The 18,759-nt window shown below is 40.7% G+C and overlaps 1 protein-coding gene across 7 annotated transcripts in view; it reads left to right on the forward strand.

Moving 5' to 3' along the window:
- The window catches only part of DOCK10 (dedicator of cytokinesis 10), a 1,735,912-nt gene that overhangs the window by 979,597 nt on the left and 737,556 nt on the right, over nt 1-18,759 (forward strand). For all 7 annotated transcript variants that reach the window (XM_078665953.1, XM_078665951.1, XM_078665949.1 and 4 more), the window contains exon 11: nt 15,016-15,171. In XM_078665953.1, coding sequence (XP_078522079.1) covers nt 15,016-15,171 — 156 coding nt within the window. The remainder of the gene's footprint in view (nt 1-15,015; nt 15,172-18,759) is intronic.

The following is an 18,759-nucleotide window of genomic DNA, read 5'->3' on the forward strand; positions in this document are numbered from 1 at the left end:
CCAACACCTGCTTTCTATGTGAGGCCATCCCGCTTTTTAACTCTCATAGCTACTTATGTAGCTTTTGTTTGGTTTACGACCACATGTATCTACTATTTACATTTTCTTTTTTTTTGGTTCTGCAGTATTGGAGCTTTCACCCTATTTGTCTAAATTCTATAACTCGATTACTCGAGTAATGGCCAGCACTTTAACCACTAACTTCTTCTAAATCTGGTTCAATCGTTTTCTGGCATTGTGGGGCATCTTTTCTCCATCTACACTATCCCTTTCATGTATCTCTTTTCAGTTCAATAAATCTTCAATTGGTTAACAAAAAAAATATATCGATTAAAATCAACAATACATAAAACTATATCAGAATAAAATAAATATGATTACAATACAGATTGGTAAAACAGATTGTGAAAATGTTCATAAGTACATTTATCTTTTAAGAACACACATCAATATAAAGCAAATGTGAACATCAGGAAGTACAGAATTAGTAAAAATGTGGGCCAATAATTTGATAATATACTTATATAGATCAAGAGACATCTCAGCCTGATACCCTTTTCCTCTAGACTATAGCTAATAGCATCACATCTACTACATCTTCATAGACAAACACAAATGGTGCAGCGGGTAAGCAAACATTAGGGACGTTAAGGAGTGGGCTGTCAGTTCAGAACCTTCATTGGATACCAACTCAGTGTTACTGAAGTGAGAGACTCCTTCTTGAGGTATAATATAGGATTTGTGTGTGGGCTTGATCCTACTTTCTGGAAGTAAGGTCTTAACCCTTTAACAGGTACCATTGTAGTGTAGTTCCTATATTCCCAATAGGCTCTGCGCATTGGAATAATATATCCTATAGATTAGATGTAGGACTGAGGTCAACTAGGTCTCTATCGAATATACTAAACTTAATAGTGAGTGCCAGCTAGCTCAGAGGTCACTAGAAATTTTCTCGAATTCACAAGAAGGGTTTCGTTTCTGACAACCACATAAACATGACAACTTTGTTTCCCACGAATAAGAAATATATCTCTAGAGCCGCGGAAACAATAGATAAGTATTTCACTCAGTCAATCGTGCATGCTTCATTTCTACAGAGTTGCAGAGAAATAGAGAGACAGGCGTTTTCAATAAAAAGGTTTATTGAACAGTTTTCTTTCTCATGCAAGAGATGTGAACTGCTACAATTGTTATGCAGACTGCAAAGTATAATGTGTACAGTGAGAACAATATTATAAAATAATACTGTAAGAGCATTGTATGGTTACTAAGCCATATAAAAATACATGCATAAATACACAGTCTAAAAATACTCAACTGGTGCTTCTAAAATACGCCTACCCCAATGTACCTAACCTAAGTCTAGTACGCGGGAAGACGTACGTATTGTGTAGCATAGGTTTTAGTTTTCTTTGCCAAGAATCTATCCAAGATTTCTCTAGGTTCTAATCAGCTCCATAACTTAGTTAGAATGAAGGGGGTCTGGTATCTCTGTCTCTGACTCAATTTCCCAACACCCCGCAAGGGGAGCTTGAAAACACTGGAGCTGAATTCTCTGCAGGAGAAGGGCAGCCTCTTGATCAGTGCGTCAGCTGGAGAGTCGGCTTCCTTCGGCACTTGCTGTAGCAAGCTGCGTCGGGCAAGTAGATAGTCGAACTGCTCCGAACCACTGTAGTTTGCTATAGCAAGTGAAGGTGTTTAGGAATGCCACAGTTTGACGTAAAGTCGGGCAGAAGAACGTCATAATCAACCCCTTGGGAATAGTTGTTCATTGTAAACCTAACTGAGTTCTTGGAGAAATCAATATTCAAGCAAGGGGAAGTTCCCTGACTGCTTAAGCTGATTTTCCAAGAAATCGTTGTGACGTTTGGTACGGGTGGAAGTAGCCATGCCTGTATTAGGTTTGCATGGCCTAAATAAGGGTTTGATTTCTATGCCTATATTAGGGCAATGTTAATTGTACCTATATAAGGGCATGAATCGGGAAAATTCACTTGGAACCTAAAACGCCACACAACACCATGACCATTCAAAAGACATGCTGCTTCATGTTTGTTCCATGCAAGTTTATAAGACTGTCTACAGGCTATGACTTTGGATTTTATAATAAGGAATCTTCTTTAAAACAAAATGTAACTTTTGAAGTGCATAAGCATAAGTAACATCGAACTATTTTGCACAATTTCACAATTGTTAGAGACCAAAAGGAGTAAAATCACAAAAGTTTAGTAAATTAAATCCGATTAATATGTTATTGAGAGTTGCACACTCAAATGTGTGTGAAAATTGAAGAGTACTACAGTATAAAAGATTGTGTACAGGAGATACAGTAAAATTACAGGCTTTGTACTCAGTTTCATGATAAAATCCTCCATGATTAATTAGAAATAAAAATGTGTGAAAGCACCACTAAAGTAATCTAAACATGAAGATGGGGAAGTAACATGACTAGACAGATTTTTGTAAAATATATCATTATAGAAATTCAGAACCAATAGAAAAGAATTGTTTCTAAAATGGAGCAAAATTGCTAAAAATGCAAGAATTGTGATCTAAAAAAGAGAGTTTTTAGTTTAGTGTCACAGAAACCAGTATTAGAATACCTCCATTAACCCTACTAGATGAAGAAGTTTACTGTATGGATATGACATCAAACCATTTCACAAAAGAGAACTAATCTGGATTATCTTCTTTAGATTGGAGGCTCACAGAGTTCCATGAGAGAATATTTAGGTTCTTCTTGGGAAAACACAATTTAGCAAACATATCAGACAGAGTCACTGCCGAACTAAGTGGAAGTGGCATAGCAGTCGAAGTGGGTTGTAGCATCCATGTTTTACAGATCGTTGGATCTAAAGTTTGAAAACCTGTTTGAAGTAGGGAAAGACTGAATAGATCTTTGAAGTATATAAAAGAAACCAAGTTGGGGAAACTTAATTCTTCGCTGGGAAGGTTGTAGTTGTGAAGTTATGGTAAATGATTTTGCCAGCCAATTGTTTCTGACAGAAACAGTAGTTAATCAGTCAGTCAAACATTAACTTTATTCGGCTGATTATAGCCATCATATACAAATCACAAAACAGGACATATCAAATCTACAATCATAAAATACATAGATATAAACTCATTTGAGATCCCCCGTCTTGCAACCATATAACCAACAATTATTGATCTTCGTAGTGTCCTGCTCCACTCAGAATTCATTATTTACAATAGAATAAAATACACTCCTTCGAATAATACGACAATTCATACAAAAATGGGCACACCACTAGAATCCATAAGAAGGGGAATAACAACAAAAATGAGTGTACAGCCCGCCAACACATAGTTAGGCCTGGGAGTGAATAAATAGATAAAAAACTTACACTTGTCCATCTTTACATATGAACCATAAATTAAATATTTTGTTAACGTTATTCAATGCCGTGTCCACAGGGGAGCTTATAAGTGACCTATTCCTGTGCCTAATTGCTCCAGTTAAAACACTTGCTACCCCAAAACAGACCATAGGTGACGCTAGCTTTGGAAATATACCAGCGCCGGCCTTGCTTGTTCAAAGTTACATCCTCTGAGCAAAGAAATTATACATTTTCTGCGCAGTGAATTGTAGTATGCACAGAAGAATATTATGTGAAGAGTGTTCTGGTCCGAAAAATTATCGCAAGGACAAAGATTTAATGTTCCTTCTTTGAAATACCCTTTAGGAAAAGCAAGGAGCCAGGGAACCATATTCAGCCTAAATCTTGTCAAAACAAAGAGATGGAATGGTTTGTTTATATAAGATAAATATGGTTGCATCTGATGACCCAGGCTCAGTGTGGCAAATGTTCTCACCATGGGTTTTTACAATTCGATCTCCTCCCTCAGTACTCTTCATCTGTCTAAAAACTGCTGCTTGAGGTCTCTAATGGCCGATGTACCCAATGATGTAGGGCTCAAAAAAAATTGGGGCAGCCAAGGGTTTCCATCTGATCCTTAATATACCTAATCCACGGAATGTCTAACGCCTTTTCTAGGGTGAGACAATCTTGGATGATCAATTGGTTAAGATTTGGAGAAGGTTGTGCCCAAATTCTCAGCCAACGCAATAAAGGGGCAACCGCAATCTGGTCAGAAATAAAACCTGCTCCTAATTCCTCGTGTATGTTAAAAATTGGGTGGAGGCAGGGACCAAGAGCAATCTGCGCAAAAAAGTGTTTTAGGCCCCTTGGATTTCTCTGGCATCTGTGTAGCTCCAGATGTCGCTCCCATAAGTCGGCATGGGAAGAAAGACACTTCAGCATTATAGATCTTCATAAGTGTGGGGAGTGGCTAATACATTCTTTTTGTGTGCGCGCTGCGTGCACCATGAGCGCTGGTCATCAAAGAGTACCCCAAATATGGAAAAGCAGGGAGTTTTACTAACTCTAGTCCTTTACAATAGAATTTGACCTTCTCTGCCCTCCTTGAACCTATGGACATAGCATGTGACTTTTTAAGATTCTAAATAAAATCTATAAATCAATTTAAAAGCGTTTGCAGCCCACTAGCAGTCCTGGCCACCAACACCACATCGTCAGCGTACAGGAGTGCGGGAATCATTTTGGTTCCGGCTGTAGGGATATCTTTACAGCAAGAAATCAAAGAATTCCCTAACTTATTAATGTAGAGGGTGAACAGCAAAGGGACCAAGATGCACCCCTGCCGGACCCCTCTTTTTACTGCCCAAGAATCAGTCAGGCTGCCATCTTCATTAAAGCGCACTGTGTTTTCATGGATGGTTGCCAGGAATGAAATCAAGTCAGCATCTAGCCCTATATCCTGGAGTATCACCCAGAGTTTTGATCTGTTAACAAGGTCAAACGCCGAGGTTAGATCTATAAAGGCCAGATGGAGGTCCCCGTGCTTTGCGACTGTGTACTTCCCTATCACCAAATGTAGATTAAGGCATTGGTCCTGCGTACCTTTCTCTTGCCTATTCCATATTGGAGATTGGAAACTATGCTTGCTTGGTCAAGCCACACAGTTAGACGTGCCAGGACAACTTTCCCCATAATTTTGGCCGCGGAGTCAAGGAGCGAAATAGGCCTATAACAAGCCGGATCGTCCCTTGTTCCCTTCTTAAAGATAGGTATGATAACCGTCTTAGCCCAAGACGGGGGGGAAACCAGAGAGGCAGGATGTGTTAAAAACATGGGTTAAAATCTTGGCCCATAGCTTAGGATTTGCCTTATAAAGGTCAGCCGGTCCTCCGTCGGGACCTGGAGCTTTCCCCCCTAAGGTTGATATAATCGCCTTATTGACTTTATCAATAGTAAAAACAAGAGGGTGGCATACGCAGTCACTAACTGATGCCCCCGCGGGAGTCCCAGGAAATTCGTCGCTATATACTTTCCCAAAGTGTTGCACCCACCTCTCAGCAGGAACTAAACAATTTTTGCCGGAGTTTAGTGAATCGTCGAACAATGGACTATTTACGACAGACCAGAATCTAGAACTGTTGGCCAACACACTGGCTTTACTAAGCTCCTCCCACGCCATCTCCCTTAATTGCCTTTTCCGACTTACCACTGCAAGTTTGTATGCCCTCCTTGCATTCTTAACCCGTAAGGCTACCCTGGGTTTTTGCTAGAGTTTCTGCATGAGTTCCTTATGGGTACTCCTAAAGGTGTCAACATTTATAAGTTTTGAGGGCCTTGGTCTACAGGATACAGTTAAGTTCAAGGCAACCTGCTTTGTGATTCGGTCAGAGGCATCAAGGGCAGGTAGTGGTTGGAAGTCCTGGTCTGAGCAAATCCCAAACTCCTGCGCACAGTTGGAGATTAAACTGTCAATAAAACTGTCACGGGTGATCTTTTCCCACCCCATTCTATGTGCTTGATCTATGGGCGCAATGTTAGCATTAGAAAGTTGGGTCAAGGTTTTTCCTTTATTTACAGCATGTATATTAAGGTCCAGTGTTAGTGGATTGTGATCACTAAACCAATTTTTTGCTGCGCTTAAAGTGCCTAGTGTCGGCATCAATGAAGAGGACACCAAAATATGATCAATTATACTGTGATGGCAATGACCAACATATGTAGGTATGGGGACTGTCCTGTCCGACTGAGCAGGGCAAATCAAGTTATGGGTTGATAAAAAGTTATCTAAAAAAGTGCCGGACAAAGTATGTTCGAAATGGGTTAGCCCCTGAGGGCCATAATCCTCCTCCGGCCTTGCTAAGCAGTTGGTAGGGCAAACATGAATATTAAAATCTCCCAGGACTAATGTGTCATAGTTTATTTCAGTGCTGTCCCCATAATTGCCCAAAAAAGCAGAGAGAGCTCTAAGGGGTTCTAGCTCATCAGTTCTAGTGAAAGAGTTATACAAATTAACCACTAGGAGAGTTGGCAGTTCTTCCCTGTCAGTTATACTACTAAGATGTGGGGAGAACATGATTCAATCAGCTTTACTTTATAACACAACTTGAGGTTAATCATCAATAGTAGCCCCCCTTGCTCTACCCATACTGGATGGTGTAGCGAGTTTACAAAAATATAAAAACCCATCCAAATAATAGGTTTCATTAGCCTCCCACGTTTCCTGAAGGGCTATTATATGATATGTGGCGAGAAAAAGTTCCCAGCTGGCGTCACCCTTTTTTGCCTTTAAACCAGCAATGTTCCATGTTAAAAATGTCATAATGCCCCCATCATTTACTGTTAATGTAGAACTGGGTTTTACTATACCAGCTGATGGAGTGTGGTGGTTCAAGAGACAGGACGAGATAGGATTCGAAAAACTAACCATGGGAACATGTATTACGTCCAGTATTTCCACCAAATTTTCTAGGACAGCAGGAGCTACATTGCTAACAGGTAGTCAGTCTTGACCATATAAACCAGAAAGTGCCTGAAACCTGTTAGACATAGAAATGGAGGGAGCAGTCAGGGATCTCACAGGAAGGCTTGTAAAAGTATCCCAGTGGCAAGGCCCAAATGGAGGTGACATACATAGGGCACGGATCCTGCGCCCTTAGAATCGTCTGAACAACCGCAGGATTTCAAAAATGAATAACCACACAGTCCCCCTCGATGTTCTTTACTGATCGTCCCACCCACCCAACTCTGCATACCATGATGACAGAAACAGTAATGGGATCACCCTCATATAGCAGTGAGCCAATCTTCCCATATTTATGTTTTTAAACATCCCCTGCATATGGGAATTGAGCCAATAGATGATCATATTTACTACTTGTGTAGTACCTTCATGTTTAGAATCGAAAGAGTGGACATTGGCCAAAATTGGGAAACATCGTTTAGAACGAAGTGTTTACACCGCAGTGCCTTTAGAACGCTGCCATTACAACGCAAGTCGTTACTACGACTTGCGCTGGATGGCGCTGCTGGGCAAGGAATGTTGTAATTTTATATTCCAACACCTTCCCTACTGTTACGTGGACTGATGTTGGAATATGAAATTATAAGATTCCAAAATCCGCGCCCTCCAACGCAAGTCGTTGTAACGACTTGCTTTGTAATGCCCGCGTTGTCAAGTACCGCGATCTTTTAGATCGCGGTGTACTGACATACATCCGCCAGAATTAGCTAAATAGAGTAGCTTCAGGAGGGAGTTGAAACAATTCTGTCAGTAAGGGTAATTGCAAGGAAGATGAAACACACTCCTGAGATCAGGGGTGCTTACGTGCAAATGCTCATGATGGTGTTGTGACATAACAAGGTATTATAAGGGATAAAAGGATATAACAACCCTGGATATGTGAGTTGAGGTATGTGGAATAGAAGACTATGCCACAATAACCAATAGATCGGGGATAGTTTAATCAGTAGTGGAACTAGCAGGTATATTAACAGTTAGTAAAAGGTTGATGCTATGATTGGAAGGTAAATCGTTAACTAAGGAAACCAACAAATTAATTGTGTTTTCTACTGAAGAAAGACTATTTTGTAATTAGTCAAAGAGATATTCCAATCATGGTTTTAGAGATATTTGTCAACCCAGTAACACACACAGATTAGGCTTAAAAAGGTTTGTGGGTTCCTGGCGCTTACCTCGCGAGGAATTATTGCCTGCCTAGATGTCTACATTGGAATAGATCCTACATTGGTCATCTGTTGGGTTTTTAGGATTGGGGGAGTGGGAAGGGTTATCTGAGAGATGTTTGGGGGGCTCGCGAATACCTGCTTCAACGGTAACGGGTCTGTATGAGATACACACATTAGATTCTACCCTTTTTATGGCCGAGTTTTGTGCAATACCATTTGTGGAAATGAGGCAGGTACTCCAGGAGGTTTGGTACAGGGGGTGCCTAACTCCTGTTCTACTGAGACAATCTCATCATTAATGATGTCAACCACGCTAGTTGCAAAGTTTACAAAACTAGCGAAAGAAGACCCATCTTTATTCTCAGAAGATACAAGTGGAGCTTTACTTTACCCCATGGAAAGGGGAAATATAGCTAAAGGAATAACCAAGAAGAGTGGGCCAGGCCAGCCTTTTTTAGGCTCAGATGTGCCTGGTCCTGACCCAATCTTTGCCTGAGCCCAGCATGAGCAAGTCGATGGGTGTTGGAGTTTTACTGTTCTGTAGGCAGTTTGTGGTGGTTTTTCCTAGTCCTCCTCTGCCCATGGAAAGCTTGGAAGTTGTCATCCTGACTGTCCCAGGCCCACAGTTAACAACACACTCACACAGCTGAGTCTGGTGCAGCCGGATGGAATTTGGAGATTTATAGTTCTTTAGACAGTCTGTGGCAGTTTGTGGTGGATTTGCCTCCTCCTTTTGTGTCCGTAAAAAGCTTCCCAGGCACACAGCCAACAAGAAAAGTGCACAGCTGAGTCATGTATCTTATTTCTTTGTTTGGCTTATATGTCAGGTCTATGCAGACATATTTCAAATTATTTTCTCCTTTTGCTCTCACAACAACATTTTAATATAACTATTTCTATTTGTCTCTTTTCTACCCAGTCTTGAGTGTCATCTCTCTATTTTTGCCTTAGTCCTGCAAACTGGAAATTGTCTTTTTTTTACTGAAGCTTTTCCTTTTTACTCCTGTCTAAACTTCCCATCACGTCATCCTCCCAAGTCTTCCTCAGCCCATAATCTTGTTGTGCTTTTCAAGCATGCCATCTCTTTTTGTAGCCATGTCGCTACAATTGTCTTACTTGTATTCCCAAATGTATAATCTCCAATAGATTTTGAGATTCGCCTCCTTTACTTAATCTAATATTCTAATATTCTAAACTCAATTCTTACTTACTTATCCTGAACAACTGCTATTCCCTTCAGTTTTTCAACATATTTGTTTGAACTTCTTCAAACTATTTTTAACTTTTGCCTCATTCAGTCTATTTTCTACTTTTCAACATTCTCTTCTTTGGCTTCAATCCACTGATTCCCTTTTAATCATTGGATCTTCTTTTGTTTCATGTGTGCCATCTTTATATGTTGACTCCCTATTTCTCATCTTTTGTCTTGCACTCAGCATCCCAATTCATGTTTTTTTACCCACGTCCTCCTTGCACATTATCACGTTTCAACTGATTATAGCTATTTGAACCTATCTTAAACACCCTTATCCCAATCTATCTGTTCTACTTATAACTCACATTCTTTTTTACCTTCTAATGAAAAACTAACTTCAGTTTCGTTCTGCCATTGGTCCTTAATTCCTGAATGTTTTTCTACTTTTCAATCTTTTTGCGCTCTAGTCAATGCTTTCGTGAAAGCATTACATGACTGCTGAAATTACTGCCTAACAGTAATGTAATTTTGTGTTACTGCTATAGGTTTGATAATACCGCTGAGGATAGATTTTGCCAGTTAAAAATACAACAAATATAACAGATAACAAATAAACAACACCGCCTATGATAAAGTGTACTGCTGCATAGTAAAAATACTATACTGTTTGCCTCAATAAAATCACCTCCTCATCTCCTTCCTCGTCCCAATCCTTACTTGATGAGGGAATGTGTCCATTCACTAATACTGTTCACACTTCCTAAAGTTGTTTGGTGTTTCTATCCGAAGCAAATGGATCTACCCATAAACTCCCCCCTCCTTCTAGTACTTGATGCATATGATATTTTCGCTTCAGTGCCACAGACAGGACTTCTGCAAGGTCAGTCACTGGCAGATATTATTTACACTTTTTTTGGGGGAGAAAAACGTCTAGGATGCCTTCACAAGGTTTTTCTGGTTTATGGGACCTTTGCAGACTTCCAATTGTTATTAGCTGTGAAATTTCTGAAGTTGTATATTTCCTCTTTGCATTTTAATATAAGCATGCTAACAGGTGTTGCCGTTGTGCCATGGACCGCCCTCAGATTTATTTCACAAATGCTTGGCTCTCGTTTTAGGCCTTTTTCATGCTCAGAAGGTAATAGTCCTTTCATAACTGAATGTCCTTATATTTCTGTCCCCCTTTCAGACCCAGGCAAAGGGGACACAGAGATAACAGTGGGAAATCTCCCGCATTTTAGATTCCTGTACCTGGCAGGACTCACTTTCATTCCAATCTCTGAAGATGGAGGGTATAAGAGTCAGAATCTATGCAATCTAAGGGATGGTGTATTTTTCACAACTCAGAAGAATCAGGGTCAAAGTAACTGAGGAACCCATATGTAGTTTTCGCCAGTAATTGCTTCGAATCCAGGGGATTATGGCTACAACTCAGTGCGTTGTTCCATGAATATACTCCATTTATGTTTGGTCTAACTTTTCATTCTCAGCCATTGGGTGATTCTTAAGGAGATTTACGGGGACTTAATTCCTCAATTCGGGGTATTGCCTTCTGCTTTTAACAGGGAATACTATATTTGGAAACAGTTCAGAGGCTGTCTGGACAGCAATTCAGTTCTTTGCCCTTCCACATTTATTGCGGAAAAAAGCTGTATAGAGATTATGATAGCAATGTTTTTCTTGACTCATCAGTTCAGCATAGGTTTTCTCTCTCTGACTTTAGTAGGGCCGAACTCATTCAATTGACTCTTAAGGCCATTTACATGATGAGGCCTCTTCTCATTCAGGTGGACTACCTGAGCAGAATCTCTCTCAGCCTCCAGTACTTTGTCTTTATCCCCTTAGTCTTTTAGTATCCTTGTAGTAAGTGGGATGTGCCTGTTGTAGTCCTATTCAAGACCCAGCACATTTCTAAACTCATGACTTTTCAGTTGCTATTTCAGGATCAGTGAACTGTCGAAATAGATGTCCTGATCAACCCTTGGCCGGAGTGTCATCTTTTTGGATTTCCCTCTAATCCATTGATCCAAAGGGTCTTAGTACAACCCCGAATGTAGCCAGTGGTAATGATCTGTGTTCATACTCATGTAGAGTTTTGCATTATAAGAGGAATAGAATGTTCCCTTCTCCCCTATTGTAGCCTTTGCCACTGCTGGGCACTCTACGGCTGTTGCTATGGAGTTTGAGAGGGGAAGATCTTTCTGTTTTCCAATTTGGTGCAAGTTTCTAGAAGATGCTACCCTATTAGGGCTCACAGTCATTACTGGGCCTCTTTTGACCCTTTGTGTGTAGAAACGTCTTCCATTCCAGTTCAGATTTCAGTTCTCACAGGAAAACTTTGAAAATGTTAAGAACATTTTTGTGGCGATCCTCAAAATGTAAAGCTCCACAGTAGAAGAATTAAATTCTCTTGGATTAAGTTGTCCTCTAATGATCCTTCAGTGTATATATGCTATTTAGATGCTTTACCCTTGTGGGGCATAGCGGTTGGAGTTCCCTTTTACATGGGATCTTCCTTAGGTGCTCACTTCTCTTCCAAGGATGCTATTTGAACCCTTGGTGTCATCATCTGGAAAGGTTTTCTCTTCTCAGGATTTTCTACCTAGTTACAATTCCATCTGCTGGGCATTTAGGTGACTTAATTGCTCTAGCTTGTCAGCACCCTTACCTTAAGGTCTTTTGAAGAGTGTGTGGTCAAGTCTCTTGATCCCAACATTCGTCTTCGTGTTGATTCTATTTTCCATGGGTGTTAGGTGAGTATTCTCCCTTTCTTACCTTCACAGACATCGAGTGTCACCTCATTGACAAGTCTCTTCATCATAGTATGGACCATTTCCATTATTCTTCAGAGAGTGGCAGTGTTTTAGGTCTCAGGTACTCTATTCTCATGTTTTGAATTCCCTCTTAAAAAAAAATAGAGCGAGGAAAGTACTATCCTTTTCTTCTCTGGCAAGATGGTCTAGATCGGTTATATTCTCAGTCTACCAGGATTGCTGTTAAGGGAATCCTGGGCACAATAAAAATTCATTCTTCCTCAGCAATGGTAGAACTTCGTGGCCTTAGAAGTCATGGGTTCCGTTAGAGGGCTTTGCAGGGTGACAACATAGACCTCACCATTTATATTTATTTTATGTTGTAGGTTGCCCTGTATTATGAATTGACATTTGAGGCCATAGGTTATTTTTTGGATCTATGTCAGATTATTTGGTGGTGCACGGTGTCACGATTATAAATTAGATATGTGATACTCAATGGCCCGGGGGCTGCATGCGGGCCACTGGGCAACAGCAGCTCTGGGCTGCTGTTTACCTGACTCAGCACTAACAGTAAAAAAAAAATTAAATAAACAGCAAGCATTTATTTAAAGGTTAATTACAGTTAAAGAAAGGAATTAACTAGGGTGTACTGCACCTCTTAACTGTAGTAACACCTTCATTTTTTTTAAACAGCAAATTTGTAAAAATATGATAGTCTCTTGAAAATTTTAAACGTGTATTTCATTAACCAGCAGAACCGTATCGCCTTAGTAAATTAGATTATAGCAGTGCATTCAGAAGTATTTTCTAAGAGTGATAGTTTTCAAACATGAATTTAGAAATGCTCATGCTTCCCCCCACTTCGACAACAGTGCAATTAGTGAGAAATACAAACACAGGAGAAGGTTTTCTATAGCACACATCCTGAAGTCATGTATTTCAAGGACCTATTATATATGATAACGAAGAAAAAGGAGAGAAATTGAAATAAAATAATTGATCCAGGTCACACAATTTGGCCAAGTGGGGAATCTGGGATTCGTCTAAGTTTTTCTTGTTCCACCTTGGGCAATTCCGTTCAGCCGCTAGATGTACATGCTTTACTTCTCCTACACCCACTCCCCCACTCCCGACCCCCTCCCTGCTGGCATCAGTGTGCCCCTCTGTCCCACCAAAGACTAAACTTTTCGGCCTTCTGGAAATGTTTGCGAGTACCCCTGTACTAGAAGGAGGGAGAGCTTTATTGCTGGATCCCTATGCGGGGGTTAGAAACGGAAAACAGCTTTAGGAAACAGTGAGTAGTATTAGTGAACGAGCACATCCACTCATCAAGTAAGTACTGCGATGAAAAAGGAAGAATCGGAGTAATGAAGATTATGAGTAACTAATCCGAGCATTTCAGAGATACAGGAATGACTTCTGTACTCTTGCATTATTGCTTATGGAAGCTGATAATGGGCTTTTTCTGTTTTAGGAATAGCTCATAGTTGACTGTGGGTTGTAAATTCCATAAGCACTTGGCACCTTTTTTCTATAATGGGGCTTGCTGGCACAAATTAAGTTTTCACCTTCATTAATGTAGACTTTTACCACTGTCAGTAATTTTACCATCAGTTAAAGCAAAGCATAACAGATTTTACTGAAGCACTGTTGGTCATCATTTTGTGACTGACAGCATGTACTACATATGGCCGGCTACTGAAAATGTGTGGCTCAATAATAAATTATGTAGCGCACCTTAATTAATAAACATACATTTACACATTTATCATTAAAGTACAAGTGTCAAATTCCTTGTTATTACCATAATACAGTAAAATTGATGTGAAAAATACTATGTACTGCCTCACATGTTACCATGACTTTGCATTGGAAAACCACTTTGCTAATTGTCCAGTCGAGGCTGCCTCGGAACGGGGGTGGTGGTGCAGGGGGCATGAGGGAGGGATGAATGAAATAATAAATAAACTTACCTTTTTTACTTCCCCACCGAATGTCTGTCCTCCATCATGGCCAGCACCTAGGCTCCCAGACTCTCCTAGCCAATCACGCGCTGCAGGAGCAGCGTTGTGATTGGTCTGAGCGGCCTGTTTCACTGCTCAGGTAGTACCTGGGAGGCTGGGCATATTCTCCACTGGGCTGTGCAACACAGCCAAGTGCGTATGACTGTTTGGCCGGCCCCAGAGGGCTGACCAAGCTGTCATGCGCACTTAGGGAGGGAGGGCAAACCACTCCTGCTCCCTCTGCCCGCCTGACCTGGCTGGAGTCCTGCAAAGAAAAATACAATGAAAATAACTTCTTGTTATTATCATTTCATTTTTTTTCCAAGCAGTGGGGTGACGCTCCTCCGCCCTTAGCAGAGGAACACCCACTGTAATACTCAATCTTCAAGCTAATTTTATCCCACCACACAATTTAAGTTCTTGTATACTGGTTTTAATTACGTTTATGAAAAAAGCGTTATGGCATACCATATTTACATATTAAATGCACAGAGTGTAATATGCCAATAACCAGTATTTAGGAGGGAAGGGACATCATGAGCTACTCAAGGCTTCACCTGTGAGTCATGGTCCCTCCCCACACACAATGGTAAAACATACCATATTGCACCGCATATTTGCATGTATCTAATATACGTGTGTCTGTGACCTTAACATATTTAGGAAGGAAACATCTACATTATGATTTTATTGTGAGGTTTACCATGTGACTACTATTACATTAAAAAAATCAAGGAAAGTAGAGAAAAAGATTAAGTCAAGTTTGCTATTCAAGTCACATTTTTTTAGGATACCATGAGCTGGAAGATGCAAAAAGTAAGTCCTATTTTGCCTGAAGTTATTCGCTAATGTAAAAATCCTATATATTTTAGAGAAAAAGAAAAACACAAATACCAGTTTCTTGTATGTACTCATATCTAGAGTACGAAATGTTACCTGCCTTTGTGGCAAGATAATCTTCTTTGCATAAAAAGATGACTAAGTATAATTTCAAAAGTCATTATCCAGACTTTATATTTTTCTGTACACAGGCCACAAAGCTTTCTAAATCAACACCTGTGAGGACGGATTCGGATGTGAAGCCATTCGAAGAGAAGATGACAAAGAGGATATTGATATCTTGCAAGTCTCTCAATTTAAACCTTCAGTCGTGTATAAATGAAAATGAAAATGATCCAATAACTAACGTAAGTGTTTGGCATGAATATTTGCTACAAAAAGGGCAAAGGTATGCTCATAATAAAATATCTAAGGAAGACAACAGCAATCGGGTCTCATGAACTTTAATAGGGAGGGAATGAGGAAAATGATTGGGAGCGGTACATCATTTACCCATACAGAATTAAATGAATACCATATCTTTACTTGGTCTTGTTTTACAGGCTCTCATTCACTTGTTTCTATGTGGCATGCTTCATCATCTAGTTCTTGACTGGTGTGGTCATCTATACCGGGTTGGCTCAATCTCTCTAATGGGGTACAGAGGGAATAAGGAATAGTAAGAATAATAGGTGTAATGTGGGAGAGTGATATTCATACTAATGTATTTGGCGACACTGTGAAATGGGAAAAAGTTAGATTAGAGCAGGATGGATGTAAGGTGGTATTTTCTTCAGTGTGCGTCTGGTATTTGTGTAATCACAATGCAGTGACACATTGTTTGATGATAGGGGGTCTAGAGATCCTGTCAGAAGTTTAGAAGACATTTATTCTTCCAGATCTGGGCCAATAAGGAATTCAGCATCCATGATGAAAGCCAGAAGGCCTGATCTATTGTACTCGCCTTTTACACTTTAACTTCTCAAATCTTGTTATGCTGCTGCAGGTGTTGCACAATCCATCAGGGATATTAATCTTGGTTGCCAGGTGAGATAGATAGCTTGAAGTGACTATTATATAGATGATGCCCAGGAACCTGAAAGAGAGAACTAACAGAGTTCTATGAGGGTAGCTATGAGTATGCCATACTTCTAAACACACAGATCATGGCACACAGTGTGCTCTGTAGTGTGTTTAGGTGGCTCTGAGGGACATCAACAAGGTATTTGTGGGAAACGTGAAGATAGGACAGGACCCAAACTTGGACAGCATTTCTAAAGCCTAGTAGCTTAGCAGAGACAGCCGGAAGCAAACAGGTTTGTCTTTTCTTTTGTGTTATACTATTTTCCTCATGTGATGTCTATGTAGAAGGCCAGAATCATGGAGCCTGCAGTGACTAGGAAGTGAAGCTGCCAAGATGGATTCCCTACGACCAAATTTTGTATTTGTTGTCAATTCCTGTCAGTGGAAATGATCAGACATTCTATATGTATGGTATTGAGCCTGAGGTAAGCCTTTGATATCCATGTTCCATTAATTGTGAAGCAGTCCCCTCAACATTAAATGTACTGACCAGACCTTCAGATACAGCCGTGATGTTGGCATATTTCAATGTTCTTGTGCAAGAGCAGAGCTTCAAGATCCCTTATACATAGATTGAATATCACTGGGTAGACGAAAAAGCCTTGGAAAATGCTGTGCACTACAGAGAAATACAAATCTAGAAGTGAGGGGTGCCTACAAGGTCAGAGCAGAGGTAGAGTTAAAGGCAATGTATTTGGCTTTGTTGTGGTTGGGTCATTGTGGCGATGGCTGTTCATATGAAATTTGAAGAAGTGGTGAGTTGGAATATTCCTGCACTGATTCATCATGGAATTCACAGATTGTTTAATGGTATCTAAGAGTGACTTGTTTCTTGGCTTATTTTGCCCTATGTGACCAACAACAAGGCAGACAACAATTAATTCTACCAATCACCACCTTCATAATTCTAAATTCCATCATTAATCTTTGAACACACCCATCATCACTGTCTGCCCTTAATGGACTCATAACACAGGGAGGATGAAGCAATGCTTAGTGTCAAAATAGAGCCACTGTTTACAGTGGTCACTGGAAATGTAAATGGTTAATGTGAGGCCCCTACTCCTCCCCTATGGCCTGGATGTACAATTGTAAGGTCATTATTGGTATGGTGCAATCACCCATGGAGCTATCATTGATGTATCTGCTGACCAAAAACAAGATAAAAGAACTGTTTTTACGAAAATGTAACACAACCATCCCTCATCCCAAATACAAGGTGTGATAGTCTTGCCTCTCTTCCTCCCGATTGTTCTTAATGTGCAACCTTATCTACATAAACACAAAGTTCCACTAACGTCTATCCTTCTCTGAGAAAACATGGAAAACAACAACATGAATAATAACAGGAGTGAAATGGCCTTGAACACAAACAACATACACAAGGATAGATGGACACAACACCTGACCTTGCAGACTGGATAGATCACCTTCCCCTAGCCACACAAGAAACATTCACTGAATCCATATTGGGAATCTGTTAGTACATGATTATCAGTTACCCATGCATCTAATCTATCAAACACAACTCTCCCCATGATCTTTGCAGATGAATATAGGAGGTCTATAGGTCGGTTGCATTTAGCAGCCCCCCCTCCCATTTAAACAAAAAATAGGGACGTTTACACTATTTGTCCATCATGGGAGAAACTAAGCTCCACGGTATAATACTGAGTTGTCAGTAACCCCAATAAATCCATATAAATCACCTTCAAGATCAAGATATGGTCCACCTTTATCACCAATCATCGCTGTTCTAAAAGACCCGTTGATTACACTATTGAAAGTACATAATGGCAAGGGGGCCTATCGTCCAATCCACATTAGATTTAGTTTGCAGTTGGCCCCTTACAAGATCATTCCAGAAAATTCCCCCAAATACATTCCTAACAACTTCTTTAACAACAACTCATACAACAGACTACCTGGTCAGAGCAACAACGAGAATGAAGATAGTTCTGAGCGGTGCTGGGGTCTAGATTGGAGGCACTCTGTGAATGAGAGCAGATAAGGGGTGGCAGGACAGTGCACAGGAGCTGCTGGTGGGGCACTGCATCAGCCAAGGAGATGTGGGGGCCAGGCACTGGAGGCCTACTGCTCCTCCACAAGAGCACAGACCCAGTAGTGTGAGGGTATGTGGACCGCGTGGGCCACCACAAGTCGGCTATTGCTATCTCGGACAGCTGCTTCTAAGAGAGAACAATGGAGTGATCTGAACATGGTTTAGGGGCCAGTTTAAAGGTCATTGGCAGTGTACTGCAGCCAGATAGTTTGTGACTTCTACCAAATGGGACAGTACACTGTAACTAACAATACCAATTGATGGCCTCCTGCACTGTGCATACACCTCATACTTCATTACCTTGACCACCTCCATGGAGAGCGACCAGACTAGTGGGTGGCACCTACGACCTAATAGGAGGTACATAATTCGGGGCATATTAGACACTGAGGTGTGACGCATTAGAGCACCCATTGAGTCGCTCATTGTGGGTAGAGAGTTGCCCCCCTGGGGTCATTGGGTGCTTTACTGTGTACAGGCTTTCAGGGAGCATCATGGTTAAGTCCAAGAATCTAAAAATGAGGGACCCCAGCTGATGTTTCTGACAAACCGGCACTGAATTCAGTAGAGCAGACACTCCTCTAGCATTCTGGCAAATTTGATAACATATTTCAGGCTATTTCAGGCATTAAGTCATCGCTGGAATTGATGTGGGACACCTCCAGGAAAACCTAAAGAAGCTTAGGTAGTGAGTGAGTGGTAATAAATCTATACTGATGATGATGCAACCAACCCTGTCTGACGTTCAAAAGTACATCCATACAGGTCCAGAGGAAGTTCTGCACTTTTGGTGGAAGATAGATGTCATGGA

This window comes from Lissotriton helveticus, chromosome 11, assembly GCF_964261635.1.
Source record: "Lissotriton helveticus chromosome 11, aLisHel1.1, whole genome shotgun sequence".
In the NCBI taxonomy this organism is placed as follows: Eukaryota; Metazoa; Chordata; class Amphibia; order Caudata; family Salamandridae; genus Lissotriton; species Lissotriton helveticus.